Source organism: Clarias gariepinus, chromosome 11, assembly GCF_024256425.1.
Source record: "Clarias gariepinus isolate MV-2021 ecotype Netherlands chromosome 11, CGAR_prim_01v2, whole genome shotgun sequence".
NCBI lineage: Eukaryota > Metazoa > Chordata > Actinopteri > Siluriformes > Clariidae > Clarias > Clarias gariepinus.
Genome location: NC_071110.1, coordinates 27602017 through 27613588, shown reverse-complemented (window position 1 = coordinate 27613588; position 11572 = coordinate 27602017). Strand labels below are relative to the sequence as shown.

At 38.9% G+C, this 11572-nt stretch overlaps 1 protein-coding gene across 1 annotated transcript; it reads left to right on the top strand.

The window, feature by feature from the left end:
- Positions 1–372: 372 nt before the first annotated feature.
- On the top strand, positions 373–9255 carry fkrp (fukutin related protein). The gene is made up of 2 exons (XM_053506853.1): positions 373–880; positions 6936–9255. The coding sequence occupies exon 2, from the start codon at positions 7352–7354 to the stop codon at positions 8918–8920; it is 1569 nt and encodes a 522-aa protein (XP_053362828.1). The 5' UTR covers positions 373–880; positions 6936–7351; the 3' UTR covers positions 8921–9255.
- The last annotated feature ends 2317 nt before the right edge of the window (positions 9256–11572 follow it).

The window sequence follows — 11572 nt, the reverse complement described above, 5'->3', positions numbered from 1 at the left end:
AAACGGTTAAACTGGGACAAAAGCGGGTTGTTTAGTTGTTTGTTTGATTTTTTTTTTTTTTTTGTTAAAAACTAAAAATATATATGTTTCAAAATACATCTTCAGCTTCAAACGTTCTTTTATTAAAAATAACAATTAATGTAGCCTAACTACTTATTAATGTTGTAATAATCATAATCAGAATAATATCGTACTGATTAATACTATTATCTTGTCTTGTCTTATTGGTGTTGGTTTGTGAAATAACGCTTTAACAGGCACAAATATTCCCATAAACACTGTAAACATCGCGTCAGAACGGACTGCAGCCATGACAGCCTAGCATATCAGGACGCTTCCTGCCAAATTGAGATCCCCGCTGAGATTCCGCTGCTGATCCACAAACGGATATAATCCGGTACAGTTTAACGATAAAGGCATAGAATGCTTTTATAATGTTTGTGTTATCACGTTTGAAATACTAATTCGGAGCGATTAGCGGTTTATCCAACATCTATTCATCCGCGCATGCCTTATATTATAATAAGTATAATAATATACATATACATGTGTTTAGGGGCTCACGCGTGCGTTTGTGTATTCTTGCGTGAATATCGTTAAAGTACATTACAACGTGTTTGTCAACATCCTCACACGGAATCTCGAGAGGAATCTGATAGGCGGTGCCTCTGTAGAACATCTCGATATCGTCATTGCTCTTATTTTGGACTGAGGTCAGACGCCCCTTAGTCACTTGATTTATGTGGCTTTTCCTTTGACTTCATCACACCTCGCGTTGGTGATCTTTAGATGGCAGTCGTGACGTGTTAGATCCCGTTTAAGGAAATCCACAGCTTGGTGTGAGCAGGTGTTTAAACCCCAAGCTGGTCCCTCCCAGCTGGTAAGTCATTGTCTTCTTTATTACTTGGGGTTTACAATACTGGGGTTTTGTTCTTTTGTTTTTTTTTCTTTCTTTCTTGTGTTATTTCCTTTTAATCAACACCTGTTCAGCCACCTGGCTTTTGTATTTGGTCACGTGACAATCACACCCCCTTTGGTAAGCTCATAAGTCTTTTATTCATTTATTCAAATAACTAAAAAAAAAAATGGGAAAAAAAATACACTGGCTAGCACTGTCGCCTTGCACGTCCAGGGTCCAAGTTCGATTCCCACCTCGTGGTCTATGTGTATGCATGTTCTTCCCATGCTTCGTGGGTTTCCTCCAGGTAATCCGGTTTCCTCCCACAGTCCAAAGACATGCAGATTAGGCTACCTAGCATTCCCAAATGGCCCGTTGTGTGTGAATGAGCGTGTGTGTGTGTGTGTGTGTGTGCGCGCTCTGCAATGGATCGTCCAGGGTGTACCCTGCCTCGTGCCCCAAGTCTCCAGATCCGTGCGATCCTGTATACAGGGTAAAGTGGTATAGATGATGAGTGAGTGAGTGAAAAAATATACATTCAGCAGAATTAACTAGACTAAGATGTATAAATAAAAAGAGGTTCAGCGGTCTAGGCAATATATTTTAAGTAAATTGAGAGTCTCTGACAGCATTGGGATTTGTGGAGAGCTGAATAGTTGATTAAAGAAGGTCTGTTATGAAATGTGAGCCCATAGATCCCTTATTGTATATCTAGTCTTTGCTGTTGACGTCACAGCTTAATGCCAGGAAAATGAGACTGTCGAGCATGCATTGCTCTCATGCAGGGGAGGCTAGATATGGTGGCACAGCACCAAGAACTATGAAGAGTAGAAAGCAATGTTAAAAGACTTTTTGAGTGGCAGCCATTAATCACGGAAGGAAGTATTTAATGTTGTTTTTAAGGATGACTGGACTGGCTTTAAAGGTCAGGAGAGGTGAGAAGAGTGAGCTCTATAAGTAGTGGTGATGCAACCTACAGATCTCCAACTACATGCTGAGTGGTGCTGAAGGGGAAACATTTTGAGAAGAAAGTGGGAGAGAAAATACTGGATAAAGCAGATGAAGAGTTCAAGACACAGAACAAGTCAAGACAAGATCAGGGAACGGATGCGTTAGATGTTTTAAGGAAGGCTGTTCTGGAAAATTGTCTTTAAGAGGCCGGGAAGGTGAGGGAGATTGAGACCTACTCAAAGCCAACCGCCGTTAAACAGCAAAGAAGATGACGACGTCACAGCTTGGCCTCGATTCACTTCGGGTGGTCTGATTTCTCGTCTGACGTTCTTTTCTTCACCAAACAGGGTTCCAGATGGCAACTGAAATGGTCCCCAGTGCTCCTTATGTTTTTCACAATCATTAAAATCTGTTTATCCCAACAAAACAAAAAAATAAAAAAACATATATCATTGTTGTAATTTCTGTGCTCAATCACTATAAATTCTACTAGCCAAATGTTTTAGGTAAATATTATCTGAATAATAAATAGGAGTTAAATATAAGTCTCATTTATATATATATATACCACTTCTGGCACACTGTATCAGTCTGGAGAGTTAAATCTGGAGAGTTTGGATTCATATCTCAGTTTTTAAGCAGAATTTTAGCAGAAAGATGTTTTATCGCTTGTGCTATTGCAAGAATCCTGGCCACTGAACATTACTGGACTGCCAGTGTGGCAGAATGGCATGTTACCGCAAACACTCCAGAGAAATAGAGCTCTTGTTTGTGACGTCAGACCCGATGTAAAAACTAGGCCATAATTTTTTTCTCACATTCTATCTGCGTTTTTAACAAGGACAGACAACATACAGTATGAGGCCAAAAACCTGGAAGACAGCCCTATTAGTTTCCCACTGACAAAATAAAATAGGTTTGTGGTTATCAGCCATCCAGATGGGAGACAAGGATAGTCCTGGTCAAAGATGAGCAGATCACTGGTGATTGTGTAGTGACCATGTCTTACTTATCTGGTGGCATAATCATAAAATAAATGTTCGAAATAAATATACATTATACACAATGTACTTGTGTTGTGTTTACTAATTTAGAGTACATGCAGGGTTAAATTTGGGCAGGGCTTTCATGTAGGGCTAGCCCTAACCCTTTAATGTGCTTTGATATCAGGTACAACATCACTAGACAAAGCTTAAATTTAATCTAGTTTTCTTATCACACCGGTTTAATCATACATGCTAAAGGGCCAAACACACTGGTGTGAGCGCATGTACAGCACAGTCACACACAGACAGCACAGATAACAGTCACAAGTTGACAGCAAGGCAGGAAGAAAAATACTGTAGGTCAGAAACTGGTATAATAATATAGTATAGGGTGATTCCATCTCAAATCAACCAGTGGGTTCCACCACATGATCACAGATTTTGCTGATTTTTTCACCAATTGTTGGTATTGGCATGAAAATAAAACCCCCCAATTTTTTTGTCCCAACTCCCGCGCGTTAAAAAATGGCAGCCATCTTGATTTTTGGCCTCGACGCGCTTCGAGACGTGCCACGCCCCTTTTTGAAATCCTCTTTTTCTAGATAACTCACTTGCTGTATGTCATATGGAGATGAAACTGGGTATATTTATGTAATTTTTCATGTAGATTCAGATTCTGCGATCAGAATTTGGCTATCTCTTGTGGTTATGGAGATATTTCTGAAAAACCATTTTTTGGGGGTACCCCTTTTCGACCCCCCAGAACCCAAGGTCTGCATGTATATATGTCACTCAAAAAAATAGGGGTTACTTCACATCACCTTATCTTGAAAATAAATAAAAACCAGGGGTGTGTTATGCCCTGTTTTATAGAAATCATCAAAAATGAATTGTCCAGGTTTTGCAAATGTTTTACGATTTGATACACATTTTATATACAGAGAATGTACATGGATCTACACAATAGGCCTTATCTACCAGTAAATGTGTTATTTTATGGGGGTACATGTAAAATACATGTATCACTGTCAAACAGTATCCTGTAACTGAACCATTCAGGTTCATACTGATCAGAAAGTTGAATTATCTCCAACCAACTCCATGAGTGACCTCGCACTCAAGGAACTTGAGGATGATTGCATCATCTTTTTCTTCGTACTAATTGAGTGTGTTTCATTTATGTTAATTCTTTTACTGAATCTTTCCAATGTAGTTTGTTGTCTTAATCACAATCTGATTACAAAGACTTAATGGCAAAACTTGTCTGTTCTTTGGATTCTCGGTGCTATATGTTGCACAGGCGTGAGCAGTGGCCCCCAATCAAAACTATTATCTTAATTAGGTAAGGGCAATATCACGATATATATTTGAACATTTGCGATAACGATATAATTGACGATATGATTGACACGAGACAAAATACTTTACAATTCCAAAACTTTATTAGTGCAAAAAAAACCCATCAACTTATTTTCTATTAACTAGCAGCTGTTTGTATGTGCATTAAAGCTTTATAATATACATAAATATACCCAGTTTCATCTCCATATGACATACAGCAAGTGAGTTATCTAGGAAAAGAGGATTTCAAAAAGGGGCGTGGCATGTCTTAAAGCACTTTGAGGCCAAAAATTAAGATGGCTGCCATTTTTTAACGAGTGGGAGTTGGGACAAAAAAATTAGGGTTTTTTATTTTCATGGCAAGATCAACAATTGGTGAAAAAATCAGCAAAATCTGAGAGGTGATGGTGAAAAATTTCTCTTCCACTGGTTCATTTGAGATGGAATCACCCTATAGTATGTAATAGCAAAATGTAAACTATGCTGATGTTCTGCCCAAATGTTTTGATATCACTAAATATAAGTTTAATATTAAATCTTCCATGATGAGATGCCAGTAAATATAACCATATTGTAAATTTGCCGGAGATCGTCCTTAAAAGGGTTGTAAGGAATTTGTATCCAAGTCCTGAAGCTTATTAACATACACCATTATTGGGTCTCTTGTCATGTGGTCAGTAAGATGAGTGATGAGTTTAGGCAGCGATTGATCGTTATTTGTCTTGGAAATGTCTGTGACATGTCTGGCATGATCACCAGACAAAATGGCAATGGTTTTGATTTTGGAACGACCACAAGACATCATGGTGCACTGCATTTTGGGGAGCGTTGGCAGACAGCAGTAGGTGTTAAGGTGCAAAGTATGTTAAGAATTGTAAATATATGCACGCACACTACCAGTCAAAAGTTTGGACACACTTTCTCCATTAGTGTTTTTTCTTTAATTTTTATTATTTTCGACATTGTACATTAATACTGAAAACATCCAAACTATAAAAAAACGAAGGAAAAAAAAAACATTTTAGATTGTGAAAAAAAACCTAGATTTAGCTCTGAGGCCAGCTTGGCACACTCATGGCATTTTCTCATCAGATTTATGAGGTAGTCACCTGCAGTGGTTTTCAGTTGTGCTGTTGATGTCTCAAGTTTTCCGTACCAGTGGGAGAGCAAATACACAGGTGCCTCACACCATCTGTTGTCTTGTGCAAAGGATAGGTGGGTACAAAGTTATTACCTATAAGTGCTACTACGTCTACCGTACAAATCTATATTAGGGCAAGAAGCACTCAGGTAAGTAAAGAGAAAAAACAGTCCATCGTTACTTTAAGAAATGAAGGTCAGTCAGTCGAAAGACTCATAAACTTTAAACCAAAACCGTCAAACGCTATGATGTAAAGGAAGGCAAAGGGCTACCTCTGCTGCAGAGGATAAGTTCATTAGAATGACCAGTTTCGGAAAAACTTCTTCAGCATATTCCAAACCCGTTCCAGGTGACGGCCGCATAAGGCTGACTGTGAGAATGCCAAGAGTGTGCAAAGCTGTCGGCAAAGCAAAAAGTTTGTCGAAAAACATTGTTAAACAATGCTGAAGGCATCAAAATGGACAATCATCTTCTCTGAGCAGTTGCTATTGAGATGACTTGTGCTCTGTAAAGCCTTCATAACGGCTCTAATCCGAGGTGCTGTTTCTTAATTGGTTATTTTTGCTATAAAAAGCTGGTGACTCTAAATGATCTTCTCCTCTGCAGCAGACTAAGTTTTAATCTTGCTTTCCAGAGAAGATCTTTATGTGAGCCAGTTTCATAATGGTGCTTGATGGGTTTTACCAATGCACTTTTTTCTGCAATACTGTTCTTGTAGGACCTGTACATACATACATCCACCGATCAAACATAACATTAGGAAGAAACGGTCTAATATTAAGATTTTGCACTGTGTGTACAAATGACACCCTTCTATCAGAACCAGCAGTAACCTTTTCAGCATAGGACTACACGTGTCAGCCTTCTCTCCAACGTATTTGCCCATTTTTTTTTTTACTCCTTCCAACACATCAGCTTCAGGAAACAAAGGGTAATTTGACTTGGGGCACGGAGCATCACAGTTTTGTTGGCCATAGAGGGGGACCTACGTAACATAAGGCAGGTGGTCATAATGTAATGGCTGATCTGTGTGTGCGACATAGAATTTTAATCTCAACTTGAAGGTTACACTGCCCTTCTTTCACCCGTCGTATTTGCTCTCCCACTGGTACAGTAAACTTTACACATATTTACTTCAGCATTGCACAAATAATGAACTGATTGAGAGCTGAGGTAGTTTTCCATAATTTGTTAAGGTAATACGTTTATGAAACATATGAATAATGCTGTAAATGCAGCATATAGTCTCAGTTAACCACCATAGTTGGTATACACAGTTATTAGTATGTTATATATTAACGAATATGTAATGTCTAATGTCAGTGATTGTAAATATTTGATCCAATATTAGACTACACAACATTTGACTTGACTAGATAGGTATTTTTATTTTATAATGATTTATTGACTGATCAGTGTATGGGTGTGACGGTCAGGTGTCCACATACTACTCTATATTATTGTTTAAATCTATGATCTTCTAATATAATCTTTAGAATCTAACAGCTCTTGGCTCTTGGTTTTATTGAAATTATTGGGGTTGAATATGATATAACTCCTGCATTAAAATGAGTGTCTTTTAAAGTGATAATGTGGTTTTTTTTTATATGTTTTTCAGTGATTGCATAAGACATCTCGGGATGAGCTGTGGCTTAAGAGCCCCAAATCACCTCTTAAGAAGAGCCAGAGATGCCTCACTGTGCTCACTGTAGATATTTCCATGGGTACAGCTTTGCAGGCTCAATAGCTCTTTCAACTTCTGCCTGAAAGCAATGGCATCCATACTGGATAATTTGTAAGATACCAGATGGTATCCTGATGATCCTGGCTGGGAGCATTACCCCAGCTGCACACACATTGGCGAGCATTATATTTGACCTATTTGGATTTTGCCCAGCTTTGTTGCCTATAAGGCTCTAATGTGGTCTGCCTTCATTACAGTGCACATGGTGTCATTAGAGAAGTGGAACGATTTCACCCAAAAAAACAATAAGTTATCCCGTTACATACATTCATCGAGCCTTTGTAGTCATTATGCGAATCAGTTTCTGCCAGGCCCTGTTAACAGGAGCCATTTTGCTAAACTTGGTGATCCTGTATTATGTATCCCAGGCCCAGCAACAGATGATGGAAAAACGACGTGTACAGGGGAAAGGCATAAAAAAAACCTTCCAATCAGTGCCAGGCCCGGGGGCCATGACCAGGGACAACAAAGCAGGAGGCCTAGAGGGGAGTATGCAACATTCTCATATAACAGTTATCCTCCGTGAATTTGAAGACTTTGAGAATTATGTAGGAGATGTGGCCCAGTCCTTCCTGCACCACATGCCAGAGCTACATTTCCTGATAGTAGCGGATACCCTGCCTTACCCTCCTCTTACACTGCCTGAGAATGTTCATTTACTGGTACTGTCCCCTAGCCCTGAAAATCCTCCCCAAACGCATCGACCAGAAACCCATGTGCAATCTGAGTTTGTGCTGCTTGTGCCTGATGGTGTTGAATTAGAGCACCTGCAGGACCTTGAGAGGCTCGTTCAAATTTTGAAGGTTGAGGGAGATGGCCCAGTGCGCCTAGTTGCAGCTCCAGTGCTAACCCGTGCTTCTGTCCAGTGCTTGCAGTTACAAGTGAACCTCAAGGAATGGACAGCTAAATACTTGCTTGAGGCATCTGGGAATGGTGAACGTTTGTGTGCTGCTTTGCTTGGTGATGCTGTCATTCTTATTCGGACTAAGGACCTTTTCAACCTATCAGTCCCACTTGCACGCCCGCTGCTGTCTGCACTGTTTATTCAGGCTGCACTTAGAGGCTGGAAGGTTAAACTTATGGAGGGACCTTTCTTTCCTTCCAAACACAGGCCTCTCTTTAGCTCTGCACACAACCAGTGGAAGGCAGACTACCACCTCAAAGAGGCTACTAGTAAACTAATGAGAAACTTTGGTATTAAGCACTTGGTATGGCCTGATGGAAGGGACCAGTGGTTTGGCTGCAGCAAGGAGACATCACGATGCTTCGGCACAGTGCACGATGACACACCGGAGTACCTCTATTTAGACCGATGGACTCCACCTTGCTGCTTGCGTGCTCTCCGGGAAACTACAAAACATGTCATTAATATTCTGGAGAGTTCCGGTGTGCGCTACTGGTTGGAAGGGGGTAGTTTGTTAGGAGCAGCCAGACATCAAGATATTATACCTTGGGACTATGATGTTGATTTGGGGATCTACCAGGAGGATGTGACTAACTGTGAATATCTTAGGAACCTTGACTCAGGCTCCCTGGTGGATGCCAATGGGTATGTTTGGGAGCGGGCAGTTGAGGGAGACTTCTACCGTATTCAGTACAGCGAGTCCAATCATCTGCATGTTGATCTATGGCCTTTCTACTCTCGAAATGGAATTATGACCAAGGACACATGGACTGACCACAAACAGGACGTAGAATTTCCTGAGCACTTCCTGCAGCCACTGGTCCCCATGCCATTTGCTGGTACCACTGCTTATGGACCCAACAACCACCGTGCCTTCCTGGAGCTCAAGTTTGGGGAAGGAGTGATCGAGAACCCACAGTATCCTAATCCTAACAAAAAACGTCTAAAAACGTAATGTGTTGATTGGAAGGTTATGTATTGTCCCTGCTGACTGCTTTAAAGCTCCCGTTCTTTTGTTGTGGCATACACTGTAGACATTTGGGTATGAGATCAAAAAAGTGATGCAAGAATACAGATTTCTGTCAAAACAAGAATAAAACTCAAATATTCAAAATTATCTGAGCCTCATATGCAAAGTTTGATCTTGAAACCAAATGTCTTCAGTGTATGGCAAAAAAAAAAATGCCAGTATTGTTTAAATAAGTATTGTGTAGCTGTCTACCACAATATACTGTATTAGTGTCATATTTAAATTAAATAATCACTAATAAATTATTTCAAACTTTCAAACTCTTTTCGAACTTAATAATTTTTTTCAGGCTACTACTCAAAGAAGAAAGTTCGGCTCTACAACACATTGCTTTAATTACCTTTTAACATTTTACCATTAATAATAATTACGTGCAAGTAATTAAAAAAGCAGAAATAAAAACTGCAATTTCCTGTTTACAATGTCAAGTTGCAGATGAGGATGCATTTGTCACATTTTGTGGGATTTTTGTCCCAGTAATGGCTATCTGATGTCAACGTATTAGTGTTATGCGCCTGTGTGTGTTTATACACAGTAGGTATAGAAAAGAATCACCCTCTTTAAAATGACCACATTTTGTTGCTTTGCAGCCTGAAATAAACACAGACACTGTATTTACTTGGTGTAACTTTTAACATCCTTGTGAACGATAGATATAGCACCAACATGTCAGAAAAAAACAGAATCACTGAGTTGGTAAAGGATCATCCAGTTGTTCCTATATTTTGTTGAACCACCTTTTGCTTTAATTACAGCTCTAATCCCAGTCTGTTGGGATATATATATATATATATATATATATATATATATATACTCCTACAATATTTGCCCACTCTTCTGTTCTAGTTGTTACACTTGATGGTAACTGTGGACTTCAAATCATTCCACATTGGAATGATTTTTTAATGGGGTTTAAGTCTGGGCTCTGACTAGGCCATGCAAGGACATTCACCCACTGTAACTACAACCTCTGTGTGGTCAGTTTTGCTGTGTGCTTTGGATCATTGTCATGTTGACAACTTTCTGGCAGAGAGCAGCAACTTTTCCTCAACAATTTAATTGTATTTTTGACCCCGTCTTTCTATTCTGACAAGTGCTTCAGTCCTTGCTACCTCCATACTTTACTCAAGGAATGATGTCATTTGGATGGCAAGCTGTACTGGATTTCTGCCAGACATACTGTATTGTATGGTGTTGTGCCCAAATAATTACATTTTAGTCTCATCTAGCCATAATTTTTTCCGTCTGGCCTCAGAATATTTAATGTGCCTTTTTTTAAAACTCAGTTGTGACATGCATTTCTTGCAACCCTTCCATGCAATTATTGGGATATAATTTGTTATATTATTGTCACATGCACACAATGAGCACTCTTATCTGTTCTAAGTTCCTGCAACTGCTTTACAGTTGCTGTAGGCCTCTTGGTAGCCTCTCAGATCGTTGTCCTCCTGGCTCTTATATCCAGATTGGAGTGACGTCCTGATCCAAGGAGGGTCTGTGTTGTACACATCTGTAATTGAGAAGGTGACCAGCGTCACCGGATTGAGTTTACAAGCCATTTTTAGCAGGGGATGATCCTTTTCGAACTCAGTAATTCTGTTTTTTTTGTTTGTTTGTTTGTTTGTTTCTGCTATGTGTGTATTATACATTTTTTTTTTTTAACTTGGATGTTAAAAAATGCCCTGAGTAAATACAGCTGGAGGAAAAGCAACAAACTGTGAATCCATTTAATTGAAGAAAATACTCAGATTTACTGGTGTTATAAATGTGCAATGTTAGAATAAAGAGATGCATGACAAACTGGTTAGAAGATTGAAGAAGACTGGTTAGTTGGTTAGACTGGAAGTTTTCTAGAAGACTGCTTAGAAAACTGATTATGCAGTTTTATATGATCTCATATGTTAACATTTAACAAATTTTAAATAAAAACATCTCAATTTGTAGATTAATTGCAGCAGTTATCATATTGTGAGCCCTGTCTGTCCCTATAACCATGGCGGTTATCTCCTTTTCAACTGTAAGAAATTAGAAGAGTCTTCTGTTTAACTCGCCCGGAGTGAATGAGTGCAGTTTCCAATAAATGAGCGTTTTTGGTAATATTTCTTATATTTTTGAAGGCTAGAACGAATTATCTGCAATTACATTATTTCCTATGGGAAAATGCGCTTTGCAATACGAATTCTCACCTTAAGAACTCGCCTCCAGGATGGATTAAATTTATATGCCGAGGTACAACTACATACATAATTAAAAAATATTTGTTTAATTATTTTATTTTGTTTAATCCTTTTTAAAAATATTTGTTTAATTATTTTATTTTGTTTAATCCTTTTTGACACATACAACAGTCCTTTAAACAACAATCAATCAACAGCATTGGAAGACAGATCCACCTCTTTAATTCTTTTTGTAACTATTATTTTAATATTTTTTAATCAGATCTAATTAGGTCAATTACTTTTTCATATCCTCTCGACCCCAACGTGTAAAAAAGCGAAACCCACCTGCCCCTATACCCCCCCCCCAAAAAAAATATCCATTAACCAGGATCCAAACTTATAAAGCAACCATTCTGTG